This window comes from Ambystoma mexicanum, chromosome 3p (genome assembly GCF_040938575.1).
Source record: "Ambystoma mexicanum isolate Mex_15411 chromosome 3p, UKY_AmexF1_1, whole genome shotgun sequence".
NCBI lineage: Eukaryota > Metazoa > Chordata > Amphibia > Caudata > Ambystomatidae > Ambystoma > Ambystoma mexicanum.
This window is the reverse complement of record NC_090925.1, coordinates 1,115,118,035-1,115,140,018: the sequence shown is the minus strand read 5'-3', so window position 1 is coordinate 1,115,140,018 and position 21,984 is coordinate 1,115,118,035. Positions and strand designations below refer to the sequence as shown.

Here is a 21,984-nt window from a genome sequence, read left to right as displayed (position 1 = left end):
TATTATATCCAAGACTTTAGCCCATTGACTTTGGCCTAGCCTATTGAATTGAATGACTCTTCTGGTGAACTCTAAGTATTTGCACTGCCTAGAATAATTGTGGTCTTTTATGGTCTAATAACCTATGACTTTTACTCCTCTTGAAAAGTATTCTGAATGCCAACAGCAAGATATTAATGTCCCCAGCATCCTTGTTACTAAGGTCACCTGTGGGTGTAGGTTGTGTCTGTGGGCCATCCCAAAAGAGTCTTGCCTGATTCAGAAACTCAGAGTGTACAGTAATGAAGTATATTTGTGTGTTACTATATTATTGTTCCCTTCTAATGATTGTTTTAAAACTGACTGATAAATAAATTAATAAGTGTTTATCCAAGAAACCTTGAGTGTAAGAGTTTATTTGAACACCTGTAATTGTAAACCTCTGTGTAACATCACTACTGCTCACATTCCCCTCTTGGGATAAGCCTGGCTGCTCAACACGCTACCAAAACTGTGTAGTACAGGCTTATACCAAAGATTGGTTTGCTTACACCTGTAGTCATAGTTGTTTGTAGTGTTCCCAGAGGATTCTGCATACATACATTGCCTAACAATACAGCACTGACAAGATCACACTTTTGCTGAAAAAGTTATTGTCTTGCAGGCGCTCCCATTATGATCCTGGCTTAAATCATTAAAAGTATTCAAACAGAAATTTTAAGATTTATTTATGGGCATAAACGTCTAAGGGACCTCAAAAGGTTATGATTCACGCCTCTTCGCAGTTTCATGCATACACTGATATCCAATTGCTTCTTAAATATACCACATTCCAGATTGGCATTCTCAGAATGAATGAAAATTAATGGTTGCAGCTACAGCAAGATCTCTCTGAGACTCCTTTGTCCCACCTCTCTTTCCTGTACAAGGGGGAAGGGAAAGTGCTAAGTCCTACTACTCTGCAAATTACTTACTGTTGATATTGTTTATTGGGAATCGAACCTGACTTGGGTCCCCTCACTCATCATGGTTTTCGCCCTAGATTGACTAGAGGCACCTTTAGTAAGTGGCAGGCATTTAAACCTTTAACTCTTTTAAATGTATATGAAGGGGGCATACTTCTTATGTTTATTCAATATAAGGGCAGCGCTTTCAGAAACTGAGCGCTTCTTTTATTTCCAACGTTGCCATTGGATTTCTAACACTGAAGTATTAATAGTATCTACAACTACTTAGAACTGCGATTAACTGAAGGCACTCATAGGACGGGAAGATCTCAATGGTAAAAGATGTTTGACTCAACGGCGGGCACTGAAGCCTACAAATACATGTCCAAAGGGAGACGAGCTGTGGGAGTTTCTATTCTGGCTGATTCCTGGGATTGTATTTGGTAACGCGCCCTGAGAAGCTCAAAATACATATCTACATAAAATATTCCATGACTCAGCAGAGTTGTGCTGGTATGGGTGTATTCATTATATAGGCACCCTGGGTCACCTGTGGTGGTCCTGTCCAATGATCCAAATGTATACAAAATCCTAGCCAACATCAAGAACATTTAATGAATTCTGCTCCCTCTAGATCCGCTCTTGGTTATACTTGGGAACCCTGATGAGGCAGGCATGCATGCGATAATTGGTTCTACAGCTTTCCTGATTTCTCTCTTATTAAATTCGGCACACTTAACAATAGCCCCATTCTGGAAGGCTCCTAATCGTCTTGTGGTTGCCTGTAGGTGGGCCAAAGTATGAGGTACTGGCTTTGGAGAAGATTGTATCTCTTATCTGAAATGAAATTGCCAAGTATGTTAAAATATTGTCTCCGGTTATTGTCTACTAGCGGTAGCACCCAACGTTGCCCGGGTCTGTAGCTGACATGCACGTGGGGGTCTGCTATAGCCTTGTGTTTTTATTTTCTCCTTAATTTCCTATTTTTTAAAAATTGCAAAATGAGCAATCTCCCGAAATCACCTATACTGAAAGCACAGGGACGGACCCTGCTCCACCCCTGTGCAGGACGAATGGGTGGAGTTGGTCAGATTCCACTGTCACCAGTACACCCCAGACTGGTATGCCGACCTCGGGCCCAAACTTCAGCCCACCAACTGTTATGGGGCTGGAGCCAGCACTGAACATAAAATCTAACTTTCACATAATATATATATATATATATATATATATTTAACATATATTTAAGGCAGTTTTTCCCCAGATGTTTAATCAGATGTATCTTAAAGATGGTTTAACCGATCATCTAACAATTTCCATAGTTATTACCCAATGTGTAACAAAATGCGAAAGAAAGTGTATCTGGGTTTGTGAAAATATAGCGACTAATTCACACAAAAAATGTTTTTTACGTTTAGGCATGTGCAGGGAACAGCAAAGAGAAAACAAAACTCTGGTATTCTGCAGAAAAAAGATTTTTTTTAAAAATGACTACATACCAACATAACTGCGCATGCAGGGTCACCTCTGTGAAGAAGTCCACCTGCAGAGTTACAGTGGGAAGTGCTTGGAACTGTAGCAGTCATGTGTCTCCACAGTCAGAAACCAAGTGCAGAGGAATGTGCAGCAATGCTGTTTAAAGCCTGTCACTGAAAATGCACTCCAAGTCGGTAGATATCTGACTCCAGCCAGCAACTTTGCCTCAGTGAGACGATACATGCATATGTGTTGGGAATGTTCCTGGAACATACATATATGCATGAGGGAACTGATTGAGGTCCTTTGCGCCAGCAGTCGACAAGTCCTACACCTTGCAAGTACCTTTTGGGAATGATGGACTTAGAAGTTAGCAGCTGCGAGCGCAGAGATGCAGGGGGTAAGCCCCTTTGCATTTTGCGCCCCAATTAATTTATGAATTAGGCTCATGATTGCTGGATCACACAAACTTAATCAGCAGGGATGGTGAATGTCAAACATGCACAGGCCTTGCAATCAATCTACAAACAGACAGGGCGTGTGTATGTTACAGGCCTGGGGGAGCAGAGGTAATCTTTGCGTAATCTGCTTGTTCCAGACCACTGTTCATTGCCATTGCATGCATGAGGTTGTAGTACGTGTTGTAGTTCATGGAAGCTAGCAATGTCTGCATACCCATCTGTGCATACTTTTATTATAACAGTATGGTTGTGACATTACTACTCAACTGAAATAGAAAATGCCAAGACCTACACACTGAAATAACCTTTTACAGTGCTGTGTGACGTCACAGTGGCCAATGCTGGAGTCGACATAGAGCCAGCTGCCAGCACCTGCCATCTCTCCCTGCGTGATTTTGAGAAATGCTGCTGAGTGTTTATTTGCAAAAGACAGTCTATGTTTAGGGTCAAGGCCAAAGGTTATTTGAAAAAGAAGGCACACAAGGGAAGACAGTGAGAGCTTCAAAGAAAAAAAGAAAAGGTCAAATGTAGATCTGGAAAAGGGGGACAGCAAAGGAGAGAACAAATGCATGAATACAAAATGTAATTTCTGAAAAAGAAAATGGAATGGGGAAATGAGATTAAAAGTTAAGCAAAATGAAGGAAAAAAGCAGACGGGGAAGAAAAGAGGAACAAAAGGGTGGAGAGAAAAAGGAGGCAAAAGAATAAAGGTTAAATGGATAAAGAAATTTACAAAATTGAAAAAGTAGAACATGAAAAGTTGTTTAAATAGATGAAGGAAAATGTAAAATGGAGAAATGGGCATTATGTTACACAGAGAGACAAAAATAATTAAAGGACAAATAAAACAGAAAATGAAAAGGTGTGGAAAAGAACATGACGACAAGATCTTTAACGGGGTGACATCCATGTATTGTAAGGAATAAAATACAGCCCACTGTATATATGAAGCATTTGGGGACCTTATGAAGGAGCTCAGTCTTCTGACTTATACACAGACCTCCTTCTATGTAAAGTGCTCTTGTACTAGAATACTTTGGTGTTTCACTCGATTCTCTCACACCCCCACTTGCTTTTTCCCATACATGTATGTAACTAACTCAAAAACGGGCTTCATCCTTCTACCCTCAATACCTTTCACTTCCCTCCAACTCACTCCACTCTCCAATCCTTCATCCCTGCAATGTTTCGCTCCTCTTTGCCTCCACTCTTTGATGTAGCCACTCCCCCTACTCTGCTCTGGTACTTCTCACCACTGCTGTTCTCCTTCCTACCACTACTGCACTTCCTCTCGCTACGCCAATCCTCCTCCTGCTACTACACTCCTCCTCCCAATAATACACTCCTCCCGCCAACTACTCAGATACCTATCTTCCACCCAGTACACTTCCCCTTCTTTTCTTACACTGACTCACGCCACACACTCACGCACACTAAACTTGCAGTACCACTTTTACTCCTACACCAATACCTAACCTGCTCTAACAATGTCCTCCACAACCCGCCACTCATGCCTTCATACTGCTGGTCTCTTGGTAGGCCTCCACCTCTGACCTTACCCAATAAACCCACACTGTATGCTTATGGTTCCACCCTTCGGTACTCCTTCATGCTTTGGGATTGGTTCACTTTCCCTAACCAATCCAGGCTGCTCTCCCCTCCTCAAAATGTGTATGTGCATGAAAATTCTTTACGACGGGATATAAGCCTTGCCCATTTTCTCCACGTGAGCTTGCTACGTGCTGTACATGGCAACTTACCCAGTCCACAAGGATAATTTGTGGTTCTGGTTTCTGACATGGAGGTGAGATGGGCATGTGCAGAAAGATGTTGGTCTTTTGTAAATCCAGGGTGGTCTAGGCAGTCTTGTTTTTTTTGTGCATGGGAATCTGCTGGTGCTCCCTGGCAATCCTGTGCAGCTCTCTGAGTGCGGTGCAGGCGTGCAGCTTTCTCCGGTGGCTTTTTTGATCTTCGATGGGCTGCTTTGTGCTGGCTCTCTGAAGGGTTTCTTTCTCGCGAGTGGGTCATTTTCAGCTCTTTGCAGATGATTTGCTGCTGTTTGGTTGCTGGTCTTGAACGGTGTCTGATCTGAAAAGACAAAAGAAACACTTTGGTTACAAGGCATGGCTGGAAATAAGGGTCTGCAGAGATCCATACTGGCACAAGGGGAGGGGGCAGGGATTGGGGCCTGCTTTTCTGGATTTGGCCTCAGGTCTAGGGCTGGCTCTGGATCTCTTCGCCTACCTCCTCCCATGGAGATGCCCCCCACCCCCATCTTGACATGGTCCATTCCTCTGCCTTGTCACAACAACTTTAACGTCCCTGCTTTGTCAGAAACAGTTTCCTCAAACCTTGACTAACTGACAAAGAAAAATTAGCTCTATGCCTGTCCTTCAATTGCCACACAAACAGTCTGTTAGGTGTACTGCCTAGCTATTTTGACCAACCATTCTAATCAGATTTTCAGTCTTGCACGCTTACAGAGCATTTAACTGATTCCTGGCTAGTTGTAATTGCCTGTAGGTCTAGAGAGAGCCCATAGTTTTAGATTTCACGTCCAGATCTGCAATGATCTTCGTGAGTGCTTCTTCTTCATGGGTTCTAATTTTCTTCAGCCTACAACCCTTTTCAACAAACAGACTCCTAAGAAAGACCTTGAATGCATCCCACCTGACCCTTTCACTGTGGCCCTCTGTGTGTTAAATAGAAAGAAAATGTAGAGATACTTTGACTCATTTCTTGTGTAACCACTGGATCCTGCAGCAACCATGCTGATAGTTACCAAGTTTTGAGTCTCTTTCCCACCATTCTAATGACCACATTGCCCACCACCAGAGCATGGTCTGAAAAGTGATCTGACCTACCTTCCCGCTCCCGGACTCATGAGCCAAGCGTTAGTCAATGAACAGTATATTGATCCGGGAGTACATGTGATGTACACGAGAATAATAGGAAAAATCTTCCCCTGTAGTATCATCCATTCTCCAGGAAAAATAAACAATGTCACCTAACAATTTGTTCACATTGGCAGTGAAATGCTTATGGCCCCAGCTTCCTTTCTCCATACTATCCAGGGCTTGTCTATAACCATATTGAAGTCACCTGCTAGATTGAGTACAGCTGCAAACTCCTCTGTTTCAGGAAGTAATTCTCAGAAAGAAGCATTTTGTACTTCATTCGGGGCAGATATTATAACAATGGATTGCAGTACCCCATGCAAAGTGCCATTAACAAACAGGTACTGCTCCTCTTTATCTGACTCCAACAACACTGTTACAAAGGGAAAGTCTTTACCAATCAATATCCCCACTCCTCTCTTTATCGTCTTACATGTTGAAAAGTGCTGCTTAGTCTCCTTGAAGCAAACTCCATTTATTTTTGGAGTTTTGAGGAGCTTAACATGCGATTCTTTTATGAGGTGAATTCAGGCCACTGACGTTAAATTACAGGACCTTGAAAGGGTAATCCAATAAGAAGTATAATACTTGTACCACAAAAATAAGAGATCTGCGAACATAAAACTACATTAGTCAAAAGCACAATAAACACTCTTCTCCCCCCAACCTCCTCCCATCCCTAACACACTCCTAATGTTTAAATCAAATGTGTAGAAGGGTAAAAAAAAGAAAGAGAAACATGAACACTGACTCTAGAACCCAATGGACAGTGTTTAGGTGTGATGGTTTAACCTTGTGCCTCCTCTAACCCCCAAAAGACTATCAACCTCTTCAGTCCCAGAGCACCAGGTCTGTAATTCTAGTCATATTAGTATCAAAATAATTGTCTATCTGCCTTGGTCTGTGATGTAGCAATCTGAAACAGAATCAGACCAATAGAAAACTCCAGTAAGGAGCCCTCAAGTAACCGCAATGACAGGGTGTACACTCTTATGTGAACGCTTTGAGCGCTGGGCTGGTCTGCCATCTGGGGGGCACGTTTTGTCTGGGTCAATTCTCCAGGTGTAGACATTTCTAGGACAGTGCATGCCTCCTTCACCAGTCACCCAATGCCCGTATCTCTCCCACTTAAGCACCAGCCCAAACGGGAATGTCCATGTGTGTCTTACATTCTCCCCTCTCCGTTTGACCGTCATACTTAAGCATACCCTTCTTTGTATGGTCAATGGAGTCAGATACTGAAGCATCGGAAGTGTTGGTCTATGGAAAGAAATCTTCTTCAGAGGCTGCACTTTCTTGAAAATCATTTCTTTATTTAGGAAGGCATGACATTTGAGGATAGCATCCCTTGGAGTGGCCTTCTGTTGGGTCTGACTGTGTACACAATCTACACCACCCCTTATCCTGCTGCCTAGGGGCCTATAACAACCAGTAACTGTTGCACCCATGCCTCCAAACCATCACCATCAGTACCCTCAATCAACCCGTTGTTAAGGTTTTTTCCTCTGACCCTGTTTTCCACATATTCAAGCCTGGATGTTGCTATCTCCCAAGCTGTTTGGCTCTCGGAAAGCTTGCCATTCATCCTCTCAAGGTCCTCCTGCGGCTCATGGTCCTCTTTCCCATTCTTGTACATTTTGGCCCACACTGACTCTAGCTCCAGCCTTAGGTAGTTCATATTCACCTTTAGCTCTTTAGTGGACACTTGGACTTCGTGTAAAATTCTGTGCCCAATGCCTTCCTACACCATTGTGAGGCAGGTCAGCAGATCTTGCTTCGGAAGTGGGTCCACCAGTTGATCTGTTTACACCACACTTCCTCCTCTACCTTGACTTCCCTTAACACACAAGGAGGTCTCCACTGTTTGGTCACTCATTTTGTCTGCAATAGGAGGCTGTCCAGCCAACAAGTGGGTTTGTGTATTTCTCTTGCCGTTACCACATCTCATTTAATCTGGATTCTCTGATATTGGAAGAGCGCTATGGGAACTAGTGGCATCCACCTCAACCTCTGTCATGGGATTGAAGGCAGGGACGTTCCTCCAAAGCCCTGCAGAAAATAGTGCACAAGAGACAGGAGTGTAAGGAGTACTGCAGACAAGGAAGGATAGGCAATGACTACAGACAGGCAACAAATGAAATGAAGTACATTCAAATGGGGATTAGTGTGCTCTGAGAAAGGCACAGTGACATGCAGACTCTGAGAGGTAAGTACAGCATTGGCATGAGGGTCTGAATTGATGTGTGTTATTAGAAGCAATAAAGATGTTGGGTATTTATATAGACTGTGCTAGTAACATTTGTAAACATTGATTCTCATCCTGCATTTCATCTGTAGATAGTAGCTGAGGGTCGACAACACATTTTTCATTGTAATCTAAGACATAAACAGGTTGTCAGACCTGTACCCCCTACTGCAGCAATTATAAATCTGTTGAGTGCAGGGCATCTATGCATACAAAAACATGGTGGGCTCCAATGCAAGCACCCATTGTATATTGTTAGTGTTATGTATCCATGTGTATACAAAAAGTTGCTTAGCACAGTTCCATCCATAGCTAGTGTGTTCATATAATGTAATGCATCTTAATACACAATGGGTTATTTGGTTAGTGCTTATTGCAGTGAGTTATATATTACAATAATTACAGGTTCAATTTAAATGATCTTGATACAGTAACACATTTAATGTAAAGATTGTCTATTAGAAAGAGGTCTGCAACAATGCTATCATTGTTAGCTAACATTACTGGATCACCGAGCCACTGTGTAAAATAAGCACACAAAAGATCAGTCTCTTGAATATATCTCTCTCGAAGATTAGCAGTTTACTTAGCAATGGTGAGTGTACCTGCAGTCTTAAGCTTGTGTTTGTTTTTCTTGTAAAAAGATTCCCCAGGCTAACCTGTGCCTACCCTTACTGGGAAAGCAGAATATTGAGGCTGTTAGGGGCTTGAGGACAGGCACGTGCCCCCAAAGCCCAGGGGAAAATAGTGCACAAGAGACGGGAGCGTAAGGTCTCTTGCAGACAAGGAAGGATATGCAGTAACTACAGTCAGGACACAAAGGCAATGAAGAGAAAGGGGCAGGGAATACAAACAAGAAAATCAGGTTAGGTTCCCACTTGGGGTGCAGGCAGAATGGGGGAAAAGTTTCTCAAGGGTATGGGAAATACTAGTTTTCAGGGCTGGTTTTTAGTACAGGACCCACTGTGAATGTTCATGGAGAGGAGAAGCAGGATTGGGAATCTGTGTCTAGACTCTAAGGCACGAACAATGAAACAATGCTCACAAGACTGAAGCCTCTACAGGTCCAACAGGAACGGAACAGTGACTCCCAACTGAAACAGGATTCAGCACACTGTTAACATATATGGCACAATGGACAAGGCAGAGACATGACAAAGGAAAGGGACAGAGATTGCCTGTGGGAAAGCCAGCAGCCAAACTCTGAACAAAGGACTTACACAAGCAAAAATGAGGACAAGAACAGTAATAGCAATATCCAGGGAAAGAACAAAGTGAGCAAGGTTCAGGACAGAAAACAGGAAGGAAGAGGAAAAACAAGAAGACAAGGATCCAAGTGCAGGAGTGTTAGGAGAATTCTCAAGAATGGCTAATTTCACCTAACCTACTGAGTCCCTCAGCAGCTGTGCTGGATTTCTAGGATACATTTTTTTCACCTGGTAAGGGTGTGAGCCCTTTTTTTCCCACTCTTACATGTGTTTTGCTGCATGTGTTTTAACATTGTTGTGTTCATAGACTCTGGAGCCTCACCACAGGCATCATCTTTTTATTGTGTTACACAGCACCTTCAGTGCAGTAACACTGGGTTGTCTTTTAGACTTCCCAACTCAGACTCCATTTTCTGGGACTGACTACTGTCTCCCAGAACATGTAAAGTTGCCATTGACTTTATTAGTCTTTTAAAACCACAGACCCAGTACACACCATCTTCCATGGAGTACTGGAAAGGGTTAATATTTATCCCTTTTTGTCTGTTCCTCTTGGAGCCTTGTTTCGCTCCCTTTCATCAAGACTTGGCTGGTGGCAGTGGTAACTACCCTACTTTTCCTACCGCGGTTATCTTAAATAAACTTGGGATTGTTTTAGGCTTTCTTGGTAGCCTCGAACTTAAACCCGCTTGACCATATTGATTTTAATATTGTTCCGGCTGGCTTTAGTCACCATTTCTTTTTGAAAATGTCTTTGTCGTGTTTTTCTCTGCATGCCAAACCAGGTTTGGTTCCTTTGTTCGCTGTCTTTTCACGGGCTTCTATGCAGAAGCCCTCCTTAGGCGCCTCTGTGTCTGGGGGGGACAGGATGTGAGGGAGGGGTTTAGGACTCCCTGCACAGGGTTTTCTTAGGAGACCCATGTCGCACTCTACCATGATTGGCTGTGGTAACTGTCCCGGCGGGACAGCCACCCTGCTGTGTGATTGACAGCCAGGCTGTGTGAATGGGGGAAAAAACTGCATAAAAAGCAGGTCTGTGGGTCTGGAAAGGCAGAGGTGCCACTGGAACGAAAGAACCGATGAGGAGCTGATGGAAGAGGACCCCTACCACGACTGAACCGCCTGGTGAAGCCCTGCTGCAGTTCTGAATCCTCGAACTCCAACGACAGAGAAGATCCTCCAGGAATCTTCTTCCCTTGAGCTGGTGGGACCAACCAGTTTGCCCAAACTGCAAACCAGGACTCCCTCCTCTGGTCGAATTCACTGTACAGAGCTACAGTGGGCCGGATAGCCAGGAAGGTCGGACCCTGCTTGGGTTTTAAGGAGGGTACGTTTTATTTGTTGTTTTGCTCTGCTGCTGGTTTCTTCCCTGGGTGGCGCAGGACCCTCCAATCTTCCTACTTCATTTCAGTCCGACAGTCGCTTTAGGAACCGTGAGCCTGCAGAAACAACCAGGAACATCCGCCTCAGCTACACCTTCTTCTCCATTCAAAGGTACTGTTCAAATCCGATTGTTCGTTTCGTTCAGCCGCTGTGAAAGTGTGTGAAATCTTTCTCCAATCAGAGGGCTTGTCCTTCTCTACTCTTTAAACTAACTTTTCTGCCGACCAGCTTCGTCCAGAACTCTAGGCAAAGACTGAACCGCAAACTACTCTGAACTGTGTGATCTTGAGCAAAAAACTTTTGTCCTATTGTCTTTGGCCCTATGCCTATTTGATCTGATTCCATCGCTGTAGTTCCTCTTTCTATATTGCCCTGCTTACTTACCTGTTGGTGCTGCTCAAATTCTGCCTAACTTTGTCTTTCCCTCCCTTACCAGAGTGCCATTTTGCGAGCCTAACTTGCCTGGAAACTATTGGGAGTTGTGTGGTGTATTAAGAGTGTGATTTTTAAACTGCTTTACTTTAGTGAAATGTTATACAACTGATGTGTAAATAAATGTATATTCTTTTATTCAGAAACCTTGAGTCAGTGTTTGCCTGAATCATAGTAATTGCTGTCCTTTGTGCAACTATTGGTACTGCTCACTTACTCTTGAGATAAGTCTGGCTGCTCAGCCATCGCTACCACTTTACTGTGTAGTACAGGCTTTTACCAAAGGTGAATTTGTAATGTCACTTGTAGTCTTAATTGTGTGTGGTGTTCCCAAAGGGTACTGCATATAATTCTGCCTAACACAGAGTACAGGAGACTGCAACTGCAAACTAGAAACTAAGGACCAGAATCAAGGGACAGCAGACTGAACTATAGACCAGGAACAAGAAAACTCAGGATCGAAGCTCTGGCTAGGATAAGAACGACTGAACTGCAGGCTGGTAATAAGGAATACAAGGAACTGGAATAACAAGGACAAGTCTGCGGACAGATAAGGGAATTCAGAACTGGAATCTAAGAAGCTAAAGCCAGGGTACACAACTACAGGCACAGAGCAAGGAACGGCAGAAAGGAAACAAGAGAATTGGTAGAAGAGCGCAAGGGGCTGCGGACGGCGAACACAGGACTGCAAGCAGAGAAGCAGGGCAGGAAGCACAGGGTTGCAGGGCAGAAGGTAGGGGAGTTCAGTCAGAGTAACAGGACTGCAGGGCAACGTGCAAATGGTACTGGAACAGCAAGAATCCAAGGATAAAAGTACGAGGGGCTGGCAGCAAACTCAGTGGAGGAGCCACGTGATCCTGCAAGCAGCTGCTTAAATACTAACCCACCCTGTGCTGAGCAGGTTCGTTAGCAGCACCTGGAGCAACACGCATGAAGGTAATCTACCTCCGACCTCTCTGGACCTGGGAAAGTGAAAGCAGCACTGTTCTCTAGGGCTTCTGGGGATTGTAGTTCTAAGACTGCTGCATAGGAATGGACAGGTAATTAGAACTTCCAAAAGGTACATTATGGGATATGTAGCTTATGAAATGAAAAAAGAAGTACCAAAGTCTTGCAAACGGAAAGTAAAGACAAACATATGAATAGGTATTTCCCAGGGAGTATTATGGTGATGAATGAGTCCCAAATAGTCCACAATGGATGCCCATTGGTGTCCCAGTGGCCCAGTAATGACAGCTCCCCCTTATATCTCCAGGTGGCTGATGGCGAGGACACGCCTCACTGCAGCCGATAGCCATCATCTGTGGCTCTGGCTCTGTTAGCCCAAGTTAAAGCAGCGTTTTCAAAATTACATCCAGCCACAACATTTATTAGGCATCTAAATGGGTGAGTCAATGTTCTGAGTAAGTAACCAGCCCATGCCCTCTGCTCCTATTTTCTCCAGGTTCCAGGGGCACTAAAGGTTTCCTCCCACACTGGTCTGCAGACCAGTGTGGGAGGAAACCTTTAGTGCCCCTGGATGTATGCAAGTCAGGTGTGGTGCGAACACCAGTCCCTGGGGCACTTACTAGACAATGCAGGCTAATTTCACAGACTGTTCTTATGTGGCTACGGCAGCAGCCATGTTGGGCACCGCCAACCATTCCCTCCGCCACAGTGAATCTCCCCAGATTGCCCCCATCCTCCTGCAATCTTACGCACTGATGGACATGTCCCCTCAATATTTTTTGTAAATAGATAACAAGTCTTCTCATTGTGGTTGAAGTATAAAACTGTATGATGAGACTTATGGTTAATGCAAATTTGTTTCTTTGTAGAAGAATGGAGGCTGCCACAGAATGTACTGTACCAAATGTCTCACCATGTTCTGCTGGGAGTGCAATCTTCCATTTTTTCGCAAACTAGACTTCAGTAGTATGCAGAAACCGTTACCAATCTGCACCTGCTGGTATGTATGTGTGTTCGCTGTAATTTGGCATCTAAGCATATATTGACAACATTCTGTATAATGTACCCTTTCAATATTTTCCTCATTTTAGACGTTTTGTAACCATTAGGCAAGTCTAATATGAGGGCAATGCACACATTTGGGTGACAGGCTTCGAGTTTGCCATAGCTTGTTGGTTTGACGCGCGGTTAGAATAAGTCTAAAAGTTAGCCATAGAGCAATATACCAGGGACTGAGGGAAACAAGTGATGATGTCACATCCTGGAGCGGGTTTAACGCAGATATTGTTTGTGGCTTTGGATACCACACCAGAGGAGCACAGGTCGACCTGAAAGGATATTGTTGTACAGTAACAGGAATTTGGGAAGACGGCACTAAGGAGCACATATGAGTGCAAGGGGTCTGGACACAATGGCCTCATTATGAGTGTGACGGTCCGGAAACAAGGGTGCCGGTAAGCTTACCCTTGTTTCCGGACCGCCACACTCCGAGTCTGCTTGCCGGGGCCGCTGCTTCCGTGAACCCGTTTCCATGGAGTCCTATAGGACTCCATGGGAATGGGGACTAACATTTTACGGCACATAGCTTCCCGGTGCGCCGGGACTTGTAATGTCCCGGTGGCACTGGGAAGCTAGGTGCCAGAAACGGTGTTAAGAGGTCAGTGGCAACCCCCGGGTAGCACCGGTGATATTGAATGCGTTATGCATGAGTTGTGTTGGAAAATGACATTAAAATTGCAATAAAAAAAAAGAAGTCTAAAAGTTAGGATTTGGGTTAGGATAAATGATCCCATACACAATGGACCATCAGCTGAGGCACAGCATAGGGTTAAAGTGTGAATTCGTATTTGGAACAAAAGGAGCACTAAATAGTGCACAATGTTACCAGAAAGAATACGGTTGGCTGCAAACGGATGCAGAATTATATTTAATATGAGTAACCGTGCATGTGTTTATTTAAAAAGTCAATCCTCTGAAACCGACAATGCAGCGACTTACTAATCACACCACTAATGATTTGTCTTCTTGCACAACGGCGGTGGCCGAGGTGTGAAGAAGGGCGATGTCTACTCTTGACTGAACATACATTTGTGAAAATAGAGGATGGGCAATTTTTGAAGCTAAATGAGCAGGGAGTCCATCCTCTTCAAGCTAACCATACTTGAAGAAGAACAAGTTACATATCTATTTTGAAGCTCAACATTGCGTAGCTTGTCTGCGCCCTCTCCTGTGGTGGGCCCGGTTGCGTTTTAGCTGCAACAGCCAGGGAAATCACATTCACAAGGAAAGGCCCCACATATTATATGGGTAAATATACAAAAATGAAAAGTGCTCTGGCGCCCGCAATTTTTCAAACAGCTCAACAGTAGCTGTACTCTCTCCTTGAGAAAATGTTTCCTGCACAGATGTCAACTGTAAGCACAAAGTAGAAGTGACGAGATATTGCAAACTCAGTCAACTTATTTCGTTCGTAGTGCGCCTTGAGGCCTATGGGCATTTGCCACGTTAGAAGAATTGAATAAATAAATAAATAAATAAATAAAAAGTGTTTGTGTGCTTAAGAGGTTTTAAACATTTTGGATTTTGAGCATGATTTATCTAACACCTGGGACTAGTAAAAAAAAAAAAGAACACATAGGCCCATTTGTTTCCTTGCCAGCGGTCTTATCTCGGCCTCCAAATGACTGCTCAGGTTTAAATTTTGCCATCATAACTTGGGGGTTTGGGAGAAGAGGCCAGGAACGCAGCAAGGGACTTTTACTGGGGGAGCATGTTGGTATTTGAAGACAACCCAGAAGTGTGAAGAGGGCTCAGCATTATGATCCTGGCTCAGGAATGACCTCTATGGCCCTGGTAAGCTGGAGAAGACCAAGCAATGTAGCATGACAGAGGGGAGAGCATGTGTTTGTTAAGCAAAACGACTAGCTTTGCTGGGCTTAATTTTCTCCAGTGGGACTTCCTGTCAAATATGTTTTTCATTAAGCTACATTATGATAAGAATTTCCACTGCTTTTAAAATGGTGTAAAAGATTTCAATCTTTCTTGAGATTGCGTGAATGCGATATTTAATTTTGATAATAGCCTATTTATGTTTCTTCATCAATGATGAAGTCAATATAGCAGCAAACTCCCCCATTTTACCATGCCAGGGAGGGCTTTTCTCCACTGTGACTCCCACCTCTTTAACAGATGTATGGCAGGACGGCATACATGCAGTGTGTTTCCCAGTTCCTAACCTTGGAGGCCTTTGTAATTTGCAGTCCACTTCCAGTTGAGAATCCCTAGTGCACTACCTAGCAGCAGATATATTTTCTGGACAGTGTGCCACGCCAGGGCAATAGGCTGAGAGCGTGAATGCGAGAGCTATGAGAATAGGTTATATGTTGTTCATAATGGGCAGAATCACTGCAGCCTAATATTATGGCATTGCAGGGCCCACACAATAAGTCTGTCAATTAATTATTTCTGATTTTTCTTGATAATATTTACAGTGCTTTAATATTCTTGCTCTGTTTCCGCAGACGCTGACTTAGAGGAAGGAGCGGCATCGAACTTAAGAAGCAAAGAGAAAAACAATACATGATGGGGAAGAGGCAAAAAACATAAAAGGAGACAACACGATTTTTTAGACTTTGCTGCTCATAAATCCCTCCACCTGAATGTAGACTTTCAAACATTGACGTCACTCCTTTCCTCTTTGGAGACCAATGAGTTGGGAAAGGTCACAGGAAGATTTTTCTCATGAGTTACCAGGGTCATTAATGGAACTCTTGAAGAGCAGATTAAAAATTACTGATCCGTCAAACCAATTAATTACTTGTTCATTGATTAATGCTTCATAAATAGAACAAAATATAAATAATTCACCATTTTTAAACTACTTTTGAAGACCAATTGGACATATTCTGGAAATATTGCAGTAATTGTCCTCATGCAACGCGCGTATGTTGTTGGAACACCAATTACAAATACAAAACGTAGTGAAAGTAAGGAATGCTACATCAATACTTCAAATGCCATTAAATAATTTTTGGGAATACAAGTATTATGCTGTTTTAATCAGTTACAGTATTTATATACATACTAGTAGGTTTTCCCTTTACCAGGTGCTAGGTATTCATGTGCATTTTAAAAAAAGAGAATTTGTCCCTGATTAAATTTTAATGAACGATGAATGAATTGCTTCTAATTACCTCAATGAAAGATCAAACAAAAGGAAAAAGAAAACAATCAATTAAATCCCTTTGTAAAAATTCATTTGGATCATTTGATTGTACTGCTCTTTTAATTCCTTTTATTGTTCAGCGCCTTTGGCGAAAGGCGCTCTATAAATTTAATTAAAATACAAATGCAAATACCTATATAATTTAGTTACAAAACATTTTTAGATCAAGCAAAAGAGGATCTAAAAATAGCATTTATCCACAGGTTTCATTCTCTCTAGTGCATTCATGTCACATTCTTCCGCACAAAAATATTGTGTTTTACCTTTTTTACAAAACATATTTTTATTGGCATTTTACAAAAGTGACAAACGGTAACATCACTTTATACCATGTCTCTCTAAGCTGAACGGACCGTGTCAGTTTAGGGACATTCCCCCAAAAGGTTCTCCCACTGCTTCGTAGGGATGCTCATACCCAGTGTGTTCTCTCACTGTTTCATGTACACCCACTGTGGGAAGGCCCTGGGTTCTAATAGGATCTTATACAACATCAAAATCATATTTTTAGTTCCTGTGTGTGTAGTGACACATTTTTCAAATGTAGTCAGTTCCCTGGTTGCTGCCCGTTTGACCGTGGCATCGAATAGCCAGTGTTTCAGTTGGCAGTGCCTCATTCTGCCTCCTTCCGTAAGTCCCAAGGAATGCTTGCACCCCTCATACGTAAGTATCCCCATCCCCTGAACCATATCCCCCATCTTCCTACACCTCATTGCCGGAAGTATCCTTGCACATCCCTGGGGAGGACTGGGGGTTCCCAAATAGCGGCGTGAACAGAGATAGGTGTGAAGATGGGGCACCCTGGCCCAACAGCCGATCTCCGATTTCACACACCACTGCCAGCACCTGACTTAGGTGGGTATTCTGGGGCCTTACCTGCCTTCAAATCCACAGAATATCCTCCAAGAGTCTCGCCACCACTGCTCTATCCATTCTGGCTCATGGCTTGGATCTATCCCCCGAGAACCTCTCTCTAATCACCCTCAGCAGGGCCGCCTTATAAAACTTGACAAAGTTCGGAAGTCCTAAGCGCTCTTTATCCCTAAGAGCCATCAGAACAGGTAAGGCAATTCGTGGGTGGTTGTTTTGCCATACGTACGCTGACGCCAGTTTGTTCCGCAACACGAAGAAAGCCCTTGGAACCGAGACCGGTAAAGCCTAAAAATACTACAATACTCTCGAGAGTGTTACCATTTTCACTCTTGCGATACGGCCCAACCATGAAATAGAGAGGTGGTTCCACTTCCCGAGGTCCTCCTTAACCTGTTTTAGCGCCTCCGGATAGTTCCTGTCATAAAGCTGCGATATGGTGCTCGCTATGTTGACCCCCAGATACTTTATAGATCCGTCAGCCGGGGAAAAGGGAGAGTACCCTGCCAAGGAGTCCCTCTGTGCAGGCGTGAGTGCCAGACCCAACAGCTCTGATTTCTGCATATTTATTTTAAGCCCTGCTACCCGTTCCATCTCTTGCAACTCCGCCACCAGGGCTGCTATCGATATCTCTGGAGCTGTCAGGGTCATTAACATAATGCAGCCACTTTGTGATCTCCCCCCCCCCCACCAAAAGGTACACCTCAGTTCCGGGTTAAGCCTTAGTCTTATGAGCAACAGCTCCAGATAAAGGGCATATAGCAGTGGGGACAGCGGGCACCCCTGTCTAATCCCCCACTCAATCTGGATGCACCTGAACAGCTGGGGGTTCACTGAAAGTCACATTGGGGGGTTCCTATAATTAGCCCCCAGCATCCGTAAAAATGTGGCACCGACCCCTATGTGCTCAATTGCATGAAACAAATACTGCCATTCGACGCAGTCAAATGCTTTTCTGGCATCCAATGAAATCAGCGCTGACAGGATCTGTCTCTTTGATGTCTTTTCCACCAGGTGGCATATCCGTCTGGTGTTATCGAAGCTCTGTCGCCCCATAATCTTTCTTTTTATTTTATTTTTAAACATTTTAGTGTAAATAAATACAAACCTTTTGCTTTCTCTTACAACTATTCATGCTCCCACCTAGCTGACCCATTAATGAAGGGTAGTACTATAGTCCAACACTCCTTTCCCTTCCGAGGGGCACCTATTTTCAGTCTTATGTATGGCATTGGTTCGGCTAAGTACTAGTTTTTCCAGAGTCCACCATATGGTTGACTGGTGGACTTGTCAACTTTATTACATTTTTTTCCAGGAAGATGCCCAATTCTCTTACTGTTCTATTGTTAAGTTCAAAGTATAAGGCTTCCCACCAGAGGTCAGGGTCTTGTCCGCATGTAGTAGCCAGAATGTTCTGTAAGTGCTTTTCTCCTTCCTCATTTAAAGTCCCACAATGCAATAATAGGTGTTTTAAAGATTCTTCTTTTTTGTTACATAGGGGGTCATTCCGGGGTGGGCGGTAAGGGGTTACCGGCACCGGTAAGGATGCCGGTGCCGGTAACCCCTTACCGCCCTATTCTGAGGTTGCCTAGCGGGACCCGCTGAAAACGTCTGGTCAGACCAGAGGTACTTAGCGGGACCCGTTAGGGGACCAGGGAGCAAATAACCGTTATTAGCGCCTTCCCCATTCCCATTGACTCCTATGGGGGCTCGAATGGGAATGGGGAATGGTATTCTGCATGGAGACTTATTGGGTCCGCATAGGTTGGAATGTCCTAGTAAGTCCCCATTCCGCCTACCCGGACCCGAGTTTGGAGGCAGCCATGGCTGCCTCCAAACTCGGAATGACCCCCATATTCTACAAGTGTCTGTTTTTTCTAGTCCATATCTCTTTAGATTTTGTTTCGTTCGCAGCACGTTTAGCCTGAAGCGTAGGATCAAATCCCTGTGTTTAGGGTTTGCGCTCTTCCTTAGGTAATTTGGCAATGAGTTAGGGAAGTTGACCAGAGATCCTGATAGTGTATGGGATTTTGAGCATGAGCGAGTTGCATCAGATTGTGCCCAATCTACTGATAGGAGTAATATCTTTACTCTATTAGGGTGGCTTCGAAGGGTTTCAGCGCTAGTGCACAGATTTTCTACAATTTCAATGCACTTCTAGCTCTAAAGGCCAATAAGTGAAAACGCCATTTTCTTTCTTCGTTATTTCATATTGCGGGGGGGCACTCTTGTTAGTTCCAGTTTTCTGTAAATTGATAGGACCTTCCATGTAACATGTGCATGGATTGAATCACGCCAATTGGCACGGAGTTGGCTAGATTTAGTATTCTTCTCCAGTATCTAGCTTCTAACTTGTCCGATTCTTCCCATGACTTTCTTAGGCAAGTGTCTCCAGCATAAGTTATTACTGGGATTACTTTATATTTATAAAACTCTACTATTGGTTGCAATGAGAATTTCCCAAATTTCTTTTTCAGTAGTAGAGCTTGTGCTGTCAATTGGTCCATTTTAGGTTCCTGATTTAGGATCCAAGATGTCTCTCCCCAATCTGAATTCATTATGGCGCCCAGGTATTTTGTATTGTTTACCACCTTAATTGGGGTTTGTTGTAGACTCTATGTGAATGTTTTTTGTGGTTTCGTTTTTTGAGTATTAGAATTTCTGTTTTTCCAGCATTGATCTGTTGTTTAGTCTCCTCAACATAATGTTGTAAGGGTTCCAGCTTTCGTTGTAGGCCTATCGCGGTCATATCGAGCAGGATGAGATCATGTGCATGGAGTAGATGTCCCAAGACATTCCCGCTTATATGCGGAGAGCATGCTCTCGGTGGCTCAATCCACTCTTTAATGTCCGATATGTAGAAGTTGTACAAAACGGCTGCTAAGGGATACCCTTGTTTCAAGCCTCATGGTGGGTAGGGGTTTACTCAGGATTCCTTGTTGGTTTAGTCTGATTTGCAGACTTGTATCTGTATGTAGCACTATGATGGCTGCAAGGAGATCTTGTGGGCAGCCCTTTTTCTTAGTTTGTACCACAGTATTCCTCGGTCCACTCTGTCAAAGGCTGCGGCCATGTCTATGCAAGCTAAATATAACTTCTTGTTCTCTTTCAAGGTTTTCATTTTCATTAAATTGAGTAACAAGAGGTTTAGCCCACAGTCTACTCTCTCAACAAATCCCGTCTGTCTCTCATCACGGTTTTCACTCCTGGTCAGCCATTCGTTTAATCTTTTGAGTAGTACACCTGCCCAAAGTTTCCCAAGAACATCTATCAGGGAGATTGGCTGATAATTTTCAGGTTTTGCCCGATCGCCCCTTTTAAAGATCGGGATGACGACTGATTTTCTCCACGATTCTGGGATTTTCCTGTTGATATTAATTCTGGAAAAAAGGTTGTCGCAGAGGTCAGCCCATATTTTTGGGTTTTGTTTTATAACAAAGTTTGTTGGGTGTCCGGGCCTGGGGCACGGGACTTAATTGCTTTTTTAATTAAGTTAAGGATTTCACTTTACGTAAACAGTATTTCCCATGGTTTGGAGTTTACCAAATGGCTCTCTTGCTTTGTCACCTCTTCATTTTGCGTATAGATTTCTCCATAATGTTCTAGCCACTGCTGCTCTTGAATGGGATTTATATCTTCGAGACCCTTAGTGCTCGATGGTTTATTTATTAAAGACCAGAAATAGTTGGCATTTTTATTCTCGATTGACATCAGCATGTGTTCTGAGTCCTGCTGATACAGTTGGATCCTATGGACTTTCACCCAATTGCGATATTTTGCCTTCAAGTGCTTTATGTTTGTCGCCTTCGTCTTACTCTTCATTTTATTTAAGGCTCGCAAGTCTTTGGAGAGTTGTTTTTTCTTTTTTGCTACTTCTTGATCAAAATGGTGTTGATTCATTTTTGTTCCTTACTCTTGTTAAAACCATTATCTCTAAAGAGTACGAGGCAGGGTTCGTAATCAACTCCCATAGCCGGTGTGGCTATCCAACGTTCTATTGCTGTTTTTAGCCGTGGAGTAGATTTAACCGATATGCGCAAACGATTCAGGCTGTTGGTTACACTTACTTTGTGCGGCCATGTATCGTATGTTCTGGCTTTGGCGCTTTTTTTTTGATAGCTTGTGTTATTGCAGGTCAGGATCAACTGACTGTGAACGCTCTTGGTAGAGTCCAAAATTTGCAGATACTTGATGTTTTTGAAGGTGTAATCTAGGGTTGCGCTAGCATTAAACGATCTCCAGATCTTTGCGCCACTTCGATCTACGTCTATATTTCTGTTTACCAAGTTAAGGTCTCTAATTTTTGTTTCGCTCATCCATTTATGGGAACGTGAATACTTTTGCTGATGTTTCTGAGTTTTACCCTCCTGGTTTTTAGTATTAAAACAATCTATGTTTAGGTCACCACAAATAATAATACTCATGTTACCAAACTCTGCACGAAGATTGTCTGTTTTACATTACTGTCTGCAGAAGCAAGTCTCGATCTTTAGCTTTGCTGTTCCAGTATAAATTAATTATTGCCTTTATCAGTTTTTCTTTTCCAAGTGAAAAATCTTCTTGCAATAGTATTATTTGAACAAGAGGTGAGGGTGTCAATATCCGAATAACATTTGCACTTAGGGTATTCCTTATGATGGTCAGGTGGCCAGCCGACCAACTCCCCATCAGGCCCTTGTATGCTTTGTTCAGATAACATGTACAACCATTGATGATCGCTCTGTCTTGTAACCAGCATTCTTGCAAGCATATAATGTCTGCTCGTAAAAGATCCTTATTTATATTTATGAGTAGATGCTTATATCCTCTTGTGTTCCATGAGGCAATCTGGAAAATGTCTTGCTTCTGGATACTTTCGATATATTTTTTGGTCTTATTCTCTAATGACAGCGGGAGCCAATCCCATGAGGAAGATC

General features: G+C 43.3%; 1 protein-coding gene across 3 annotated transcripts in view; it reads left to right on the top strand.

Moving 5' to 3' along the window:
• LOC138581278 (E3 ubiquitin-protein ligase RNF14-like) overlaps nt 1-16,018 on the top strand; it is a 221,707-nt gene extending 205,689 nt beyond the window's left edge. Inside the window, exons 8-9 of one of the 3 annotated variants that reach the window (XM_069652481.1) lie at nt 12,846-12,976; nt 15,498-16,018. In XM_069652481.1, the coding sequence (XP_069508582.1) occupies nt 12,846-12,976; nt 15,498 (132 nt within the window). In that variant the 3' untranslated portion in view covers nt 15,499-16,018. The remainder of the gene's footprint in view (nt 1-12,845; nt 12,977-15,497) is intronic. The other 2 variants (XM_069652483.1, XM_069652482.1) reach the window with 2 other exon arrangements.
• Nucleotides 16,019-21,984: the final 5,966 nt, after the last annotated feature.